Here is an 18,900-nt window from a genome sequence, read left to right as displayed (position 1 = left end):
TTTGTTCTATCTTAGATACCAGTGTTTGTTAGTCCCCAAAAGTCCTCCTGGGTTGAAATGGGCTGAATTGGAAAGAAATATTATAAGCAGATAAGGTAGGGGGTCTATGGAGAAAGAAAACCAGGCATGGCTTTCTGGACATAAGAGAACACCTATTCATTTAGTACAAGCCATTTTGTGATCTAAGCCTGGCCAGAGTGCTTGCCCTTGAACAGGTCTCAGTAATTAAGGATCTTAAGGGAAAACAAGAATGCTGACTGTTATCAGGCAAGAGAAGTAGCACTAGTAATAATGTATCAGTTGTAAAGACTTCCAGTTCTGTTTCCATGGTAAAGATGAGCCTGAAGCACTCAACCACCAGGTCAGAGGGAACCTAAGGGATGATGGCGTTGACCTTTTCTGATCCTCCGGATTTCAATCAACTAAAGCCTGGGCTCTGCCTACCTCCCAAGCCCTTTCATGAATATACATGTACCCTTAGCTTAAAACTTCCCCAGTTTTGCTGTTTGGGGAGACACTGCTTTGGGAAAGATCCCTGGTGCTCTACTTACTTGCTGCAAGTAACAAATCCTTCCTTCTCTCACTCTTTGTCTTGGTTGTGTCTTTTGGCTCGACACCCACCAAGAGGCGAACCTAGTTTTTCGGGTAACAATATGAGGCTGACTATTCTCTAGCTGAGATTTATGTAATTAGATGCATAATCCTTTGCTTGTTAAAACCGGGGCTTCCAAGGACTAGTTATAGGGAACACAGCTCATCAGAGATAACCTGCAAAGACACCGTGCAGTGTGTTTTTTATCACACATGTGACAATCCTTCTCCCTGCAGTCTGTCTCTCCATAATTGTTCTTCAGGATTTGTTGCCTGGGGGCTTATGGGAAACATGACTCCTAATAGAAATACTATTATATTTTATTCACAGTGTTCTTTCAGAGGATTTAATGATAAATCTGTTCCCATTACAGGAGTAAAGTTAAATGTATTCCCAGATTTAGATAAAACACGCAGAAATAATTTACAGGGAGAAAACTGCTGAATAAAGAAGAAAAATGAATGGAGTCATGTTTTGATCTATGGAGAGCATTGAGAAAGGATTTCATTTGGGTGGGGTGAGTTGATCCTTCCTCTTCTCGGTAGGGAATCCTGAGTGCACAGACTGCTCCCAGGTGAGCAGGAAAACAGAAGACTTTGGTCAGGAAATGCCAAGGGTGTAGTTTCACTTAGAATATACTTTCCTAGGCAGCCTGTCTGCACTTACACATATGAGGGTCCACACACTTCTGAACATCGGCAGTTGATTTCTTGTCTTTTATTTGTGACGTGTGCTGATTTCAAGTTCTCTTTTGTGTTTGGTGTGAACTCTGCAGACACATACATATATGCGCGTGCGTGATTTGTGGGGTTTGAATCATCACTTATAGAAATGTGCAAGATTAGATCTACACATTTTCTTCACCTTTCCTTTCTTTTGATTTTTTAAAATTTAATTTAATTTTATATTGGAGTATAGCTGATTTACAATATTGTGTTAGTTTCAGTTGTACAGCAAAGTGATTCAGTTATACATATACATGTGTCCATTCTTTTACAGATTCTTTTCCCATATAGATTATGACAGAATGTTGAGTAGAGTTCCCTGTGCTATACAGTAGGTCCTTGTTGATTATCTGTCATCTTTCTTACATAAAAGAGCAAAGGGCTGTGGAAACAGGTCACAGAATGCAGCGGACTGCCCCTGGCCTGCAGGGATTTAGCTTGGAGGCCTTGGCGGTCCCGTTAGGCATCCTTTCTCCTCTGAGCCTGGAGCTCTAGCATCAGCCTACCTGATCCAGCGCCCTGTGGATGAGCATGGTGTTAAGTACTTGACATTCATTTTCTCCTGTAACCCTTGGATCAGTTCTCTGCTGGTCAGACTTCTATTATCTTATGAAACAGACAACGAAGCTGAGGATCACAGATGCTGAGCAGCTGCCGGGGGTCTCACGGGTGGGTACCAACTCCCAGGGCAGCTCTGGGGCTGGTACGTGGAATGCTCAGCAGTTTCCATCCCTTTGTGGGGGTTTCAGACCTGTAATTTCATAATGGCTCTATGACTGGCTATCATCACCATTCTACAAACAAGAAAAGTGAAGCACAAAGCCACGAAGTCTCCAGCGAAAGAAGGCAGCTGGAAAGGGGTAAAACCAGGAGTCGCCTCAGCTGTCTGCTGGCAAGTCCCTGCTTTGGGCCCTGCTTTGCCTGGTCTCTTCAAGCCTCCTCACCTGGGGCTGCCCTTGTCTTGGAAGATCATGTAATAGCCCCAGTGCTGTCCAGTGGTCAATGCTGTGCACTGCACAAGGACATCTGCCTGCAAATCTCAATCCCTCATGGGCTGTTTCATGTCTGACTTGGAAAATCCATCCTGAATGTCTGCTCAAGTAATTTACCAGCATTGTCCTTTTTGGTTTTAATTGACATCAATTATTGAGGCGCCTTCTAACCCATTTTAAATGGATTTCCCATGAACAACTGAATAGAGTTTTCCCAGGTGACAACTTTTCTGTTTCAGAGACCTGAGGGCCAGTGAGAAGGGGTTTCAGAGCTCAGCTGACCTGGTCCAAGTCTGGCTTGCTTTATGACACATCCATTAAACTCTCTGAGGTTAGTCTGTCTATCCATTAAATGGGCAGAGTAACATTTACTTCAAAGGAATGCTGTGACCATTTATTTAGATTACACACACACACACACACACACACACACACACACACACACACAGACTGTCTGTTGTATAGGCTTTAAAAAATATTAGACACTTAATGTAAATCATTAATTTATATTCGCTTTAAAAATTAGAAATACCATATTCAGGTTCTGGGACATGTATTAGGCACTAGGAAAATGTCTGACTAATAAATGAAGGTCACTCTACCGCTTGTGGCTTTTTTCAAGGTTCTAAATGCACCCTCCGAGCAAGCTTTGCTCAGTGTTTCCCAGGACTGCTGATTGATGGGGTGGGTGGGAAGAGTTCCTGATTCCCAGGGGCCCTGAGTAGGAGTGGAGAAAGCTGGAAAGTTGGGATCAGAATCTACATATTTGGGTCAAATTCTACTTGTAAATTCTGTGGCCTTGCCAAGCTATTTACATTTTCTATTCCTGTTTTTGTTTTTTACCCAGGTTGCAGAATAGAAATAATAAAAACAGCTTTTCTGCTTTGTTCTCAGGCATATAATGCCCTACTCAAGGTTAAAGTTACTTTCATCTTCTGATCACTTTGGATGGTGCAAGAATGCCTGGACACTGTTCCTAAGTCTCAGCACATTTGTCATGAGTCTGGTCACAGTTTTAGGAGAGTATTGATCCTAGTGATGCCATGCTCATACCTCCTTCATTTACATCTGCTGCTGGCAGCCTCTTTAGGAAGTAGAGGAGGCCATGTGACTTACCTCAAGGTCATGGATCTTGAAATCCTTCTTCCTCCATGGGCCATCAGGCCTCTATCTGTATACTCTGAAACAATTTATCTATTTATCTGCTTATCTATCTATCCATTTATTTATCTATCCATTTATTTATTTATTTAAGATGCCTTTTAGATTCCATCATTTTTCAATATGAACTTTTGGGTAATTGTATTAAAGAATTTGAATGGAAAGGAATACACATACAGTATATAGAAGTTGATTCAAAACTCTTCATTCTTCAATTAAGTGTATTCAGTTTACCCACTTAACATAACGTCACTTCCGTGATGATATTTGGAGTAAGATTCCTTCTCCCAGGATGCCAGTTTTTAGTTTTATATTCTCCCAGGATGCCAGTTTTTAGTTTTATATATCTGCTGACCACAATTCTCAAATCTCCAAGTAGGAATATACATAATAAAATGCTGACATTATAGTAGAAGTCGGGTCGGTGTTTTAATTAATTATTTTTTAGTTTTAATTTTTTCCAGCTTTATTGAGATGTATTTTGACACATAACACTGTATATATAACCGTATATATTTCGAAATGATTACCATAATAAGGTTCTTTAGGTTTTTATTTTTAAATATGAATCATTAAATGAGTTGGGAAAACAAAAGCAGTCTTTTTTACAACAGTTCTCAGTACATGTAAATATTTTCTTCAAACCAGATTAGTTACTTGTCCTAAGTTCTTTTCAACCAAAAAAAAAAAAAAAACTTACATTTTTCCTAGCATCAGTGTTAATGCTCAAGCATCATCAGCGTGGTGAAGCTCGGTCTGAGACTTAAGTCCACTGAACTGCTCAGCTGTTCAGAGTGGGAAACCTGCCGGTGAAGGAGCTAGGACCGCGGATTCGGATTCAGAGCGAGCGCAGGTTGAAGACCTTCACCGATTTGACTCGCACTTCCTCCCGCCACCGCCAGGAGCGCCCGGGACGCGTGGAGCTCGCAGCGCGGCGGGAGCGGGTGGGGGTGGGGGTGGGGTGGGGGTGGGGTGGGGGTGTGGCTGCAGGTTGGGGCTCCCGCCCCGCCGGCTGCGCGGGTTCGCCGAGCCCGGAGGAGGGAGCGCTAGCTACCCCGAGCGGGAGGGAGCTTGCAGACTCCGGCTCAGAGCAGCTGTCTGGACACCTTGGGTTTTGGGGTGGGGAGCCCCGGCGACTGTGAACATGGACTCCGCCGCGGGAGCCTGTCTCAGGATGCTCTTTCTTTTGTCTGCCCAGCCCTGGAGTACATTAGCAGCAGGGAATACTTGTGAGTACAGCAAATCTTTTAAAACTTATACTGACAACTGAGAATTCGTGTTTTTTAAAAAAATAATTGAATTTTACAAATGGAATCACTGGTCTGCTTCTGAAAATGAGGCATTTAAAAAACATCGCAAAGTCCCAACGCTTGGATAGGATGGTTTACAATGGTTTTTCCACTTGTCAAGTCTGTAATACACAAAGCCTGTTTTGACTTGTCTGTGAGCTGAATTTTGTCTGTGTGCTGTTGTTTTGAATATTCATTGAGAAAGCTCAAATTCTAGTAAAACCTAAAATTAGCATGAGAATATTGAGGCGGAGAGAGACCAGAGAGAGAATAGCAGGAGATGAGGAGAGAAGAGCATGCCAATATGTCATTTATTTCTTTTTACTATGAATACATTTTGGAGGATTTATGTCAGAAAGGAAATCGTTGGCCGACCTGGCCGGGTCCTGCATTAGCGTAGATGTTTGCAGTCGGCGCCCTGCGGAATCGGGTACCAAGAAGTCGGGCACTGCAGCGGCGGGCAGGCTCCGCAGCAGAGCCCAGGCGGCAAACCTGGTGAGTCCGCAGAATTACGAGAAGGATCGACCCCTCAGAATTAGAAGGCTTTTGCTTACAGGAAAAACATACCCTGCCATTCAGGTTCATTTGCAAGTGCACATGCTTGTATATCGTGATGTGCTGTGTTTCTCATTTTGTTGGTTCAGTGAAGATGTATTAACCTCTCAGTTCTGGACTGGCAATGTGAGTCTGATCTAAAGATGCTAGCCAAATTGATTCAGCCGACCTCAAGGCATTTTAATCTGGAAATCGGAAAAAGTTTTCGAAGTGTTATTCAGATTGAAATCTCCATCATAGGGCTTTTCTTTCCTTGAGGGATTGGAAGAAAGCCCCCTTAGTCCTACATCCACACCCCATCCCCCTCAAGAATTTTTTTAAAATCAGGTTGTAGGGAGTAAGGCAAGCTATTATGCATTTCAAGAAAGTGCTAGTAGGCACGTTAGAAACCGACCTTGCTGCTGGGGGTGGGGTGGGCTGGGGAACTCTGCCCTTACCAGGAAGTTTGTGCTACAGTGAAAAGCATTTTGTACAAATAGTTACCCTTCCAGCATTCATCCATATATGCCCCGAGGCTGTGATAAGTTTGTGTTGTCATCATTTAGTTTCAGCTCATTTAATGCCATATTATATGAGTCACTCCTGAAAATGAGCCTTAGTCTCCTTTAAGAAAATACTGCCCCGTGTTTCAGACAGAATTTTAATTTAGCTTTGGGCACAGTTTCCATGAATTAATTACAATGGAGGCATTTACATGAAAGCCTTAGGTCCTGCAGTAAAGCATTTATCACTTTGCTAAGAAATTAAAAATGTAGTACTAAATGATTTGCTAGTATAAAAGAATTGTAGAATAACTTAACCTAGTACACTGAGGTGCAATTAAAAAGTCACTAGAGGTCACTCTTACTTAAAGGAAACATGGCTTCAAAAATCCTTCCCTTATAAGAGAAGCAGAGTGCTGTGCTGCCTTTCTTGTCTCCTTAGTTGTGATTACAGGATATTGCAAGATCGGTTATTTTGATATTTCTTTATTTTCTGTTTGTATTTTATTCCCTGAAATCCACAGAGGTATCATGTTCTTCATACTGAGCATCTTTTTTAAGAGTCACATGCTCTGAGGTGCTCCATGTCTGAATCTCCAGGCAGATATCCTTTTCTGAATTGAATATATCTCTAAGCTCAGTTCGTCTGGGTCTCTGGCTGACTCTTCAAATGTCAATGCTAGTTTTCACTTTTCAGCCTCTGTTTTATTTAGATGTGTTTAGTACTCTGATGAAAAGTTCAGTAAGTTAAAAGTACCTATGTAAATTTGCATGGCTAAGAACATTTTAGATACTATAGAGTCCTTGATCACCGCAAAGCTGGCTACTATAGTTGTTCAAGTGTCAAGTATATATTTAAATGTCTTTGCAGACTTAAAGATTCATAGAGGGTACACAAACTGTGTTTGATAATTGCTTGCTAATCTCATTTGACAGTATCCTTTGTGGCAGTAGAGGTAATTATAGTCTAGATTATAGACTATTATATTCTATATATTATAGTATTATAATATAGATTATTATATTATAATAATCTATATTACAGTATAATATTACATATATTACTATCGTATTATAGTCTAGATTACATATTATAGTAATATGTAATAGTCTAGATAGTCTATATAGTCTAGATTACATATATAATTACTATTATATATATAATATATTATATATATTACATATATATAGTAGTCTAGATAGATAGTCTATATAGTCTAGATTACATATATAATTACTATTATATATATAATATATATATTATATATATTACATATATTATTATTATTATAATATTACATATAATACTATCGTATTATAGTCTAGATTAGCTAATTTGACCAATTGGATTTTTCCTTAACTCTCGAATATTTGGGAGGTGTTTGTTTGTATGTGTAGATGTATATACAAGCAAGGTATTTCAAACCCATATTTGAAATTTGTTACTACATAAATCAAGGTAGAGGGTTCTTTTAGTCCTGTCCCATCATTTGAGAAATTCTAAAGAGGAGTTTGCCAGCCGGATGGGATTTAGGCTACCAACAAGAAATCACGAACACCAGCATTTGCTCAAGTCTTTTGATCGCTAACCTTTTATTCCTAAGAAGTGTTTTAAGAACTCAAGTAATCTTTTCAGACAAGACTTTAAAACTAACAAAAATGAAATATTCTTAAGCCCTGATAAAATAATGAGAACTGTATGTAAATTTTTAAAAAGGTAAAGATCTTCTCCCCAAAAGGATACAGTGACATTTTTCCTCTATTTACAACTGGTTCTCAGTAGTAAATTAGTCAGACGGGGGGGCGGGTGGGAGTCAACCTGGGTGAGGTTCTGGCATAAGACATACTCTCATACAGGACTTGGCTGAAACATTTGACATCTCAGAAATTATCCATGTTTTGACATGAATCTTTATAATTAATGGGAAATTTTAAGTCCGGAGGAGTCTACACAGGGCGAGAGTAATGTTTCTAAATAGCCAAAAACATGGGCTTTATTTTTTTTTCTCTTATTCTCTGTCTTTTTGAAGATAAAACAAGTTGAATGGACAGCATCCTCTAGGACCTGATATTTAAAAATTGTGCATCTCTACTTGGTCTGCCTTCTAGAACTCTTTGTACTTAGTTAAGATGAAAGTGTTATTCTAATGGAGTTATCCTCTTAAATGGAATGCAAGAGGAAAGTTAGAATATAGATTCCAAGTTAGAGCCCTGTTTTCCAGAAGTTGTTGTGCAGACAGTGGTTGGTTTGCTCACTTCCTACCATGAGCCACAAGTGGAAGAGGGCAGTAGCTCTCTGTTTTAGGATTATCCCTGTGAATCTACTATTTGTTTATGAACTTTCAGATCTTTTTGGGGGGGGGGGGGGAGGAAGAAGAGATATAATCTGAATAAGAAAATGTCAGTATTTTGATTGCATATTTAGTATTGTAAATCTGTCTCCTGGATCGCATGTCACTTTAAGGAGTAATGTTCACTCTTTCCCGATTAAGGAACAACACAATTGGAAGTTAATTTATAGCTGAATTATTTTCCCCATATAAGTAAAGTACCAGCTATAGCTAGTAGCTGCTGTCCTCCCTAACTCTACTCCCCAGTGAAAAGAAAAAGGACTGAAGTCTCTGAAAAGGACTGAAGCCAGTGTTAGACATTTCAGCCGCTGTTGATGGTGATTATTTGACGTAAATGATGATATTTATAGACCCAGGGGTTCAATTTAGTGAGTGTTACACACTCATCCGCACCTTGTTAAATCTCAGTACTTGTAATTTTCTCTAGAAGTCTTCTTTTGTTTCCTTCCCCTGTCAAAAGTGCCCTTCTTGTTGTGAGAATAAAAGATGTATTTCTGGCCCACTCCAGGTGGGGCACACAACTTGAATCACTGTTCTAGGAGTGGTAATCAGGATTTGTTTTTATCCAACAATGTCTCCTCCCTGTTACGTCCTGCATATGTATGAGAGGTCTCTGCCCTTGGTTGGGGGAGCAGATCAAGCCCATTTTGTTGGCCAGCATGGGAGACAAACATGTGCTCTTCATGTAATACCTAGTGCTTGATCTAGGCAAATATATTAGCACCTCAATTTGAAGATTTGTATCAGATTTGAATCCTTTCTTCACTGGAGCAATGGCTCCTTATGTGCTAAAGTGTTACTGTATCATCTTTAATGAAAGTTTATTAATATGATCCTCTAATAGATATTATCACACAATATTATTCTTTGAAAAGAAAAATAACATACACAGTATAATAGTGAGACACTTGTTGTATAAATTATCCTAACCCAATAACATGATTAACCTTAAGAATTTGGGATAAAAATACATGAATTGCAGAATGGAGGAACTGAACATAATGCTACAACTGCTAAGAAGTATAAAATCGTGAGAATTGATTTAAGTGAATGTCTAATAGTGTGTTTATCCAATGTCTCTTCTCAAGGGTATTGTTTGTCAGAACTCCTGTCATTTCAATGGGCACAGATTCTTTGTAATTATTTGCTAAGTGTCATCAACATATTCTATTGCTATGTGAGCACAGTCAATCTCAAGTAATGCCATGTGTGCTAAGACAATACAGTCCATAAAGAAGTTTTCACCTTGGGTAATATGGACTAAAATCCTGCTACTGTTTTAATTGGTGCAGGCTTCTTTTTGTCTCAATAGTGTGCTTAGTGGTTTTCTAGAGTGAGTCGAATCCTCCAAGTTAATCAGGATTATCCGTGTGAATCTACTGTTTCTTTATGAATTTTCAGATCTTTGGGGAGGAAGAAGAGATATAATCTGAATAAGAAAATGTCAGTATTTTGGTTGATATTTAGATTGAATTACTTATGTCTACCTATTTCTGAAAGGCATTAGACCATATGTAATATGTTCCTTGGTTTAGGGAGGGAGCCTATCAGAAGATGTGCCCCTGGAGCAGGTGAATGGGGAATCCATTCGTGATTAGTGAAACATGTTGGGGAAAATGAGCATAGAATATGGAGAGAGGTATTTAGTAAGCACTGGAGCTTGGACTTGTTGGAAAGAGTCTTCAACAAACGGGTAAACGGACCGTTTTTTAAAAAAAATTATATTTGAATAAACTTCCCAGAAATACTGAGGTCAGAATATTTTTGAAAACTTCGGGAAAACAACAACATTTTTTTCTCCAAAAAAACTTACAAAGTCCATGTGACTATCAACACAGAGTGACAGGCAAGGCTAGAGCTGTGAGGGTCCTGAAGCTTATGCAACTGGGGGAGACTCTTCAAGCAAACAAACAAAATGACCCTAAAGCCACATTATCAGTGGCCCTCCCACGCCTGAAAGCCTGTTCTGGGGAGAAGACTGGAGCTCAAGAATATCTGCTCCTTTGAGTTGATTTGGAAAAAAAACCCCAAATCATTCAAGAGTACTAAATAAAGGACATATTCACGGGCAAAAATCTCAATTAACTGAGCAAATTTGAATTTGAATTTTTCCCTTTAAATCAAAATCAGAATTTGAATATAAAAGTATACTTATAAAAGTATAAAAGAGTTCAAACAATTTGGAATGAATAGATCCAGGGTTTGCCTGCAATTCTAATTCTCTAATCCTGAAAAACATATGAAATTAACCTCTGGATCTTCTTCCCACTTAACTTTTCAGAGCCTTTAAAGGCTTGGCTTCAACATACAAAGTTCTTCAGAGTAACTTCCAAAGTGTCCCCACTCAGTCTGCCTACCTGGGGCCCGTTGCATTGCTGATTGCTATAGGCTCTGTTGCATCATATTGAATAACTTTTAAAAACTGAATTATTTATGTCTACCTATTTCTGAGAGGCAGGAAACCATATGTAATACGTTCCTTCAAAATATCATACTTGTTTTTTCCAGTTTGAGTTCTATGGCATAAGGTTAAAATCTGTGTGCTAATTAAAGTTATACACAACTTGTAAATACTGTAAAAACTAACACAACATTGTAAATCAACTAGACTCCAATGTAAAATAAAAAGTTAAAAAAAGAGAGGGTATGATAGAGTGACCTTTTGACATTATGCAGGAACATTGTTTAATAGGCCCACATGATTGTTTAATTACCTAGAAGAATACACCCATGTCTGACTTGGTCATTTACCTTTTGATTGGAGTTTAGACGCTGAAATTGATGATTTCTTTTTTTTTTTTTTTCAGGTACATATGGTAACTACAAAGGTTTTATTGCCCTGTAGGACATTGATCAGTTTTTTTGTAACCTAGCAATCTCATTCTAATGTTCTTCTATAAATGCCTGTAAATTCCTAGTTTCTCAAAATGCTCTTTTACTGGATTAGTCATTAATGAGTTTATGATTCTTTGGCATGCATTTGTTCTATATTTGTACGTGTTGTGTTTTTAACTTTTTGAAAATAATGCTTTGACATAGAGATTGCACATGTCTGGTAGGTGTACACATAACCTTGTGTGATAATACATGTGCTTAGTTTGAGTGTTGCTTTACAATAAATTTCCTTTCTGGTTCATTAGAAACTTTACTTTTCAATAATAATATAGGGAGTCTGGCTCGCCATAAAAAATAAAAATATTCTCCTTAGTTTCCAGGTAATGGGTATTTTCAGTGTACTGATTTGAAATAGAATTGAAACATAAAGTACTTGAAATTTTGAGTAGTTTAAAGTTAGAAACTATATAATTTTTATTTAAATATATGCCCGTTTAATGGACCAGTTTAAAAAAAAAACCTCCCTCCAAGGCTGTTAATCACAAATGAAAAAATGATATATTTTATCTAGGCTATGGCTTTTATTAAGTTTTTACTCAGTAGTACATCAGGAAAAGATACTCATGGAGGATGTGCTAGTTATAGCTAACTCATGGAGAGAAACTTGAAAAAAGTTTGTTTTTTAAACTGGCAAAAATGATCCTTTCGAATGAGTCATTTTAGGGATATGGTAAATGGTGTATCAGATATTTAAATTTATGTGTTCCTAAGTTGTATCACCTGTGGTTCCATCTCTGGCCTTAGTGGCTGTCACCTGTGGAGAAGGAATTTTTATGCCACGTGTTCACTGGACCACTGTGGGAGGAAGGGGCTGGTGAACCTTGTTTGGCATCAGTGGCAGTTTCGATAACCTCAGAAGCCACTTAACGCTGTGGCGTAGACCTAGGGTCCCCACATGCTCGTTTCAGTAGCATCTCATTACTTGGGGTGTTCGAGACCCAACAGAGGGTTTCTCTGGAGCTTAGGAGCAAGCAGTGACATTGCTGCTTGGATGATGCAGGAGCGACCTGCTGCCTTGAGACATAAGACCAGGTGCCACCTGCAGTTCTCAAGGTGGTAATTAGTTTTTATTTTAACATTTCTAAATCCTCAGGCAGCCAAAGAGCTTGCTAAAGTTTAGCTAAATACACTCTTCCTCGGAGTGGTGAATTGGTGGGAGAAGTGGCAGAATGAACCATGTGTGTGTACGTAGGTTTGTGTGTCTTAAGGGAGGCTGGTTGGGTAGAGAGACCTGCTGAAGGAATTAAAAACCACTGTCAATAGTTGTAAGAAAGGCACAGATTGGATTAGGTGACGATCCAGTTACGTGGGATTGAGCTATTTCTTACTTGTTACCATGCAGAACGGATATTCTCCACTTTGGATTTCTGAGCATGTGAGCAATCAGGAAATACAAAGCCATCTGCCCTGACCCAGTTGAAGCCCAGTTGAAACTATTGGCTTCACGTGTCGGAGGGGTTTTGTGTTCTAGGGTATTGCTGTGCCGCCACCGTTAGAACCAGCAGCACTTAAGCTGCCTCTGAGGCCTTGCCAGGTCCTGGTTCCTGTTACTACAGTTCTAAGGAATGGCTGGTAGGATTTTGATTTAAAGGCGAGTAGATATAATAAAGGGAATCTGATTAGCATGCGAAAATAATTCAGTAATTTGATTCAGGTCAAAGAAAGTAATTTTAATATAAACTTCTATTATGGAAGAAAATATTTTAAGAACTGTTAACTATTTTAATGTCTCAGATTTGGCTGATGTAAGAAAAATAATATGTTTCTATAGACATCTGTTCAAATGTTTGGAGATTATCAAAATTAAGGATTTGTCATATAGCTTTACGTTTGCTGTGTCTTTGATGATCAGAAACTTGAGAATAAGGACATTGCTATACACTAAAAGTATAATAATACAACATAAAAAGAAAAATATAGCTGTGTAAAGTCATCAAGCTGGCTACCTGCTGTGTGTCTGTGATTCTTAGGCTTCTCTGCAACGTTGTGTTAATTCATGGAAGTTTTCTATTTTTAATTAATTAATTAATTAATTAATTAATTAATTAATTTTTGGCTGTGTTGGGTCTTCATTGCGGCACTGAGGCTACGGGCTTTCTCTAGTTGCGACCAGCGTGGGTTACTCTTTGTTGTGGTGCGCGGACTTCTCATTGAGGTGCCTTCTCTTGTTTCGGAGCATGGGCTCTAGGCGCAAGGGCTTCAGTAGTTGTGGTGCGTGGGCTTAGTTGCTCCGCAGCATGTGGGATCTTCCTGGACTAGGGATCGAACCCGTGTTCCCTGTATTGGCAGGCGGACTCTTAACCACTACTCCACCAGGGAAGTCTCGATTCACGGAAGTTCTGATAAGAAAACCTGTGAGCCTTGACATTTCAGAGCACATCCTTTTCTATGGTGTGAACCATGCCGTCATTGCGAGGGGTTAAAAAAATTGGGGGACTGAAAGAGGATATGTTGACTAGAGTTTAGTTAAGGTACGTGTAAGAGAGTTTAAGGGAGCAAACGCCAAATTACTCTTTGCTTTCTTAAAGTGACAAGGAACATTTCTGAAAAATATTTTTTCTGGCCTAAAACACAGTAGAATTGACAGATCTCAGAGTCAATTACCTATTAGAGGTAAGTCAAATGATCTATTTTGAACTATGGTACAAGGTTAACAAACATATTGATTTTCCAGTTTATAAGAATAAATTTTGGATCATAATTATTTACTATTCTTTTGTCATGATGAACTACTGATCTATTTTAAGAAACCTGAAAACCTGATCTTTGGGAGATTTGCATCGCTATGGACTGATTTCACTTGTTCTTCTTCTAAGTGATAGGATTCATTTGTTGGAAGATAGGCTGCATGTTTGCCTAGGAAAAGTTCCTTTTCCTCATGGATATTGCTGCAAGGTGAAGCAGAAGTGGGGAGATACATCCTGCAGGCTATTGCGCATTTGAGCATGAAAAGGACATATGTTGTATCTTAATCGCCATCCCAATTCCCTAGGGATGAGACTGGCTTACCCACCCTCCCAAGGCCTCCTTGCCAACCCCCAGCATCAACATGCCCAGAGCCTTCATGAGCATCTTCTTCCATTTTCTTAGATGGAGGTGATGCCGAATGACTTCCTGGGTTGACTTGCGTGGATTTGGCCAGCCAAAGAGGTGTCCTTCCTCCTTCACTACTTCCTGTGGGATCCATCCCCCTGAGGTCTTCCACTGTTATTCCATTTCCCAGGTGTAAGAGGGACTGAAGTGGGAGGATGGCGGTGAGAATGAAAAAGTGACACTGCACACAAAGAACACTTTCAGGACTTAATGGTTGTTTGATTCTATGTGGAGTAATAAGAAATGGAAGTGTGAAGGACTGGGGTATTGGCAAGTGACTTAAACAAAACGGGGAATTGTTGGTTCACATCATTTCATTTCAGGCAAGGTTAGATCCAGATGAGGCTGTGCCATCAGGATCAGCCTCTCTTCATGTTTCCGCTCTGTCTTCCCAGTGTCAGCTTGATGCTCAGGCAGGAATCTGCTTGGTAGCTCCATGTCCAAGGTCGACCTTCCTAATCACAGTGATAGAGAGAATGCTTTCCTCTATTTGGACTTTGGTCCTTATTACCCTGAAGCACTAAGCATGTATTTATTTGTTTATTCCCTCAACTCAAGCTCCAAGAAAGCAGAAACTTCCTCTTTCTTTTTTGTTGTTATTCCTACTTCCTAATCCCCAGAGCACAGGGATGGTCCTGGAAAACAGTGGGTTCTCAATACATATTTGTTGGATAAGTAAAAGGGTGACTGATTCTCTTTCCCCAAACATCCAGCAAGATCCCCAGATCTGACTTCCACTGTTTTGTCTGTGTTGTGACTGCTCTTATCCAGCTACTGTGACAGGAAAGGTTGGCCCTCATGACCAGTGGTGGAGCCAGGAAGTGATTGCAACTTGATCCTTGACCAGGTGCTTTGACTGCATCACTTTGACAAGAAAGCAAAATGCACAATCCATTTAGGTAATGAGTTTAACATCTATTATGAAAAGCACTAGCTTTCAGGCTCTTACTGGCTTCATAGAACAGATGCTTGGTTACATGTCTCCCTCCTTAATCAGATTTTAAACTTCCTGAAAACAGAATCACGCTTCTTTGTTCCTGCAGTGCTTTGCTGATGGTACTCAGTAAGTACCAAATAAATGGAGAAATTAATATATTTTAAATATGCTACCTTGAAAGTATATAGAATATCTGCAGAATCCCCCTGTGTATTTTATAATCATTTTTTAGGTGGCCTAATAAAAATGAATTTTTATGTGACTACCCCTGAGCTCTCTACTAGCCACCTGATTTGTTCATGGAAGGATCCATTGGCTGATTTTGAGTGTTTTGTTTTCTTCCAGTAGGAAAATGCCTGACATAACTTCTGACCCAAGGCTTTGATAAAAAGCATGGTGCCTGTTCTAAAAGTTGCTGGGAAGCCCTGAGGGAGAGCTTGAAAAGGCCAGGTGTCAGGGGAACTACCAAAGACCAACAAGCAGCAAAGAGGAGGCCTTCTGGCAGGTATTATTAGGCAAGATGACTGTTATCTAGGGAGATCTTGATCAAGTCTGATCTCAGCAAGGCTCCATATTCAGGAGGAGCCTGAAACAGAGGTGCCTGGGGGCAGTGTGTAATTGGCATTCTCCACAAGCCTGGTTCACAGTGTCTACCTGATACTGGAAGCAGCATCTAATCCAGGTGGGAAAGGCTCACTGCACATCAGGGCAGAGGGCCTGCAGGTGCACAGGTGGCCATTGCACTTCAGTGTAGGTGTCCAGTTGTCTCCTTGACACCCATGAGGCTAAATTCATTTGGGTCACAGCTGCCTCTGGGAGTGAGAACCATGGACTCTGTGTCCAGTAACCTGCAACATCAAGTGGAAGCTCCCGTTGTGCTTGCAGACTTGACCCCCTGGTCTAGGGTGAGGCATTTCTGAGTCTGTTTATGGCTGGCCATTATTGTCAACAAAACCTGTTACTATCTTTGAGAAGTTTTATGACTAGCTAGCTCAAAGGCATGACAAAATGCACATGCTATCACTTAAAGACTACCTCTATTTTCAAACAAAGATCGTTCGTATTTTCAGAATTACATAGAAGGGCCCAGTGGAGGTATATAAATGAAGATGCTTCCAGCAGCACTCCTTCAAACAGCATAAAACTATAAAATTCAACAAGATGTACTAACATAATGAGTCACACTTTCAGATAGGCAGTGGAGTGGAGTGGTTATGAAAGGAATGTTTGGATTAGGTTTCTGCTTCCACTGATTAATGCCAGCTGTGTGACCCTGGGTAATTTGCTTATCCTTTCTGTGTCTCAGCTTCCTTGTCTCCAAAAATATAAATAATAATTATAACCCATCTCATAGACTTGTTATGAAGATTAAATTAATTAATATATATAAATAATGCCTGGAACATAGTAAGTCCTCAGTGAATTTTAGCCATTACTATTGCTCCTGTTGATCTCAAGTGTAAAATCAGAAATGTGACTTTGGTCCATGACCTTGGGTAGAATAATCAGATAAGGAATTTTAGGGAAAGGCATTTATACTGGGTATTTCCATTATTCAAAGTATTATCACTAATACTGCAAGATTAAGACAATATCACAAAAGAAGAATATTTAAAAATAAGTTTATGTCATAGAATTAGAAACTCTAACAGTACATTGATATGTTTCAGCTTTCTGTAATATTATATCTCTCTAAGCAATAAAGCTTTTCAGATTAAGCTATTTGGATTAAATTGTCACTAGCAACTTTGACTTCTTTCGGTTTTATATATTTTTCCATTAGCTGAAAAGGACTCCCCAGATCAAGACAATATGCTCCTGAAACATATACTGCTTGTTATCTGGCTGTTTTTTATGAAGTCTTCTAAGACATATAGTATCTGACCATCAATATGGGTTGTTTGACATTTATGATAGTGAAATGAGTGTTAGTGTCCAAGTCAAACATATTTTGTATGCTTTGGAATGTCATCTCACTTAGAATGGGTATGAAAACTTTGGTGTGGATCCTTGGAAAGAGAGCATTACTGTTTGATTGTGAAAGGTTAGGTTTAGCCCCATCTCTTGAATTTTCTCATGTCCCCTTTTCTTCAGTCATCCCATCACTGACTTATTCAAACCCTGTAAATCTCTGGCATTTACTATTGTTGTCTTCATGATTTTCCTGTCTCTACCTCACCTCCTTCTGATCCATTTGCTATTCTGCTCCCAGAATAATCTTTCTAAAGACCACTTACCTGATGATCTTGCTTTTCTGGGTAAAGATTTTCGAATCTTCCCTCACATCACACACACACACACACACACACACACACACACACACACACACACACACACATTTATTCCTTGAAAGGTCCCTTCCCTTCACTTACTGTTCCTAGTCCCTCCTTTAACTGACCCTAAACTACAACCACCACCTAGCTACACTGGCATTCTTCCATCAGGACTTTCAGTTACCCCTCCCTCTACTTCTGGCACTTTCTCTCCATGTCTTGTCTTCCTGTTGAATATAGTCATCTGGGCTCTTACAGATCCATTTCCAGGAAACATATGCTCACAATAAAAATAAAAACATAAAATGCAAGAGGAAGAATCATCAGAAATAATAAACTACAGAATTAGACCAAAATAAATGTATATATTGAAATAGATTTAGGATATAAAATTTGTTTTATATGTATAAAGAAATAAAAGAGTAGAAGAATGGAAAGAATAAGAGACTATCAAAATGATCAAGTAGAATTGAAAAAGAGTAGTATTGAGAAATGAAAAATGTAATCACTGAAATAAAGAATTTAGTGAATGCTGAAACAGCAGATTAGACACAGGTGAAGAGAGACTCAACAAATTAGAAGACACATTTGAAATAAATAACCAGCATGCACCACAGAGAGATGAAGAGATGGAAAATATGAAAGCCAGGTTAGGGGACAGGGTAAAGCGATTGATTTTTGTATCTGATCTGAGTTCTAGAAGGAAGAGCATGTGGGAAAAAGAAATACTTAAGAGATAATCTATGGGAATTGCCCAGAATTGAAGAGAGTCACCAATGTTTAGATTCAGGAAACCTCTCAAATCCCTAGTGATACAAAGGAAAATAAATTCCCACCCAAAACAACACTTTATATTGGAACTGTAGAACACCAGAATCAAGAGATGTTAAAAGCAGATAAAAGATAAGTATAACAAATAAACAAACAAAATCAGAGACAAGAACTGTTAAAGTTCTGAGAGGGAATAATTACCAACCAAGAATTGTAGACTCATTGACTTTCTCTTTCTTTCTCTTTGAAGAATGAAGGTAAGATAAAGCCATTCACAGAAATATAAAATCAAAGAGCATTTAAGGCCAATTAACCTTCACTAAAGAAGTGTTAATGGATATACTTAGCAAGAAAGAAAATTATTACAGAGGTCAGTTATGAGTACTTATAATCTAGTAGCTAGAAACAAATGGCAGGTCCTCAGGTAGAATCACATATTTGAACAGTAATAAAGCTGTTTGTACAACAACATCTTTATGAAGTTGATGGAATTCAAAGGAAGAAGACAAGATAAATCTAAGTGAACAATTGAAAATATAGTTGGAAAAGGCTTACCAGACTTAAAGCATTCTAAGGTCCCTGCATTATTTTGTTTAATTTTAGGCTTTGTTAAATTGTTTAGCAGAATGCAGTGTAAAATTTTAAGGATGACCACTTAAAGAAGAGTAATAAGACATATACATTTCAAACCAGTAGGAAAAATGGAATGGGATGGGGGTAGATTTCAGTCTGTTCAACAGAAAGCAAGAAGAGAGGGGAGGAGAAAATAACTGAGAAAAATAGA

General features: G+C 38.9%; 1 protein-coding gene across 15 annotated transcripts in view; it reads left to right on the top strand.

Annotated features, from left to right (window-relative positions):
* The window catches only part of LOC309634363 (contactin-associated protein-like 3), a 142,067-nt gene that overhangs the window by 45,083 nt on the left and 78,084 nt on the right, over window positions 1-18,900 (top strand). For 6 of the 15 annotated variants that reach the window (XR_014248028.1, XR_014248035.1, XM_082404311.1 and 3 more), the window contains exon 1: window positions 4,436-4,699. The exons of the other annotated variants lie outside the window; for them this stretch is intronic. Coding sequence is in view for 4 of the 6 variants with exons in the window: in XM_082404311.1 (XP_082260437.1) it covers window positions 4,615-4,699 (85 nt within the window). In the remaining 2 variants the exon portion in view is untranslated. Of the gene's footprint in view, window positions 1-4,435; window positions 4,700-18,900 lie in introns of those variants that run through there. 15 annotated transcript variants of the gene reach the window in all.

Source organism: Balaenoptera borealis (assembly GCF_965194805.1).
Source record: "Balaenoptera borealis genome assembly, chromosome: 8".
In the NCBI taxonomy this organism is placed as follows: Eukaryota; Metazoa; Chordata; class Mammalia; order Artiodactyla; family Balaenopteridae; genus Balaenoptera; species Balaenoptera borealis.
This window is presented reverse-complemented; position numbering and strand designations above follow the sequence as displayed.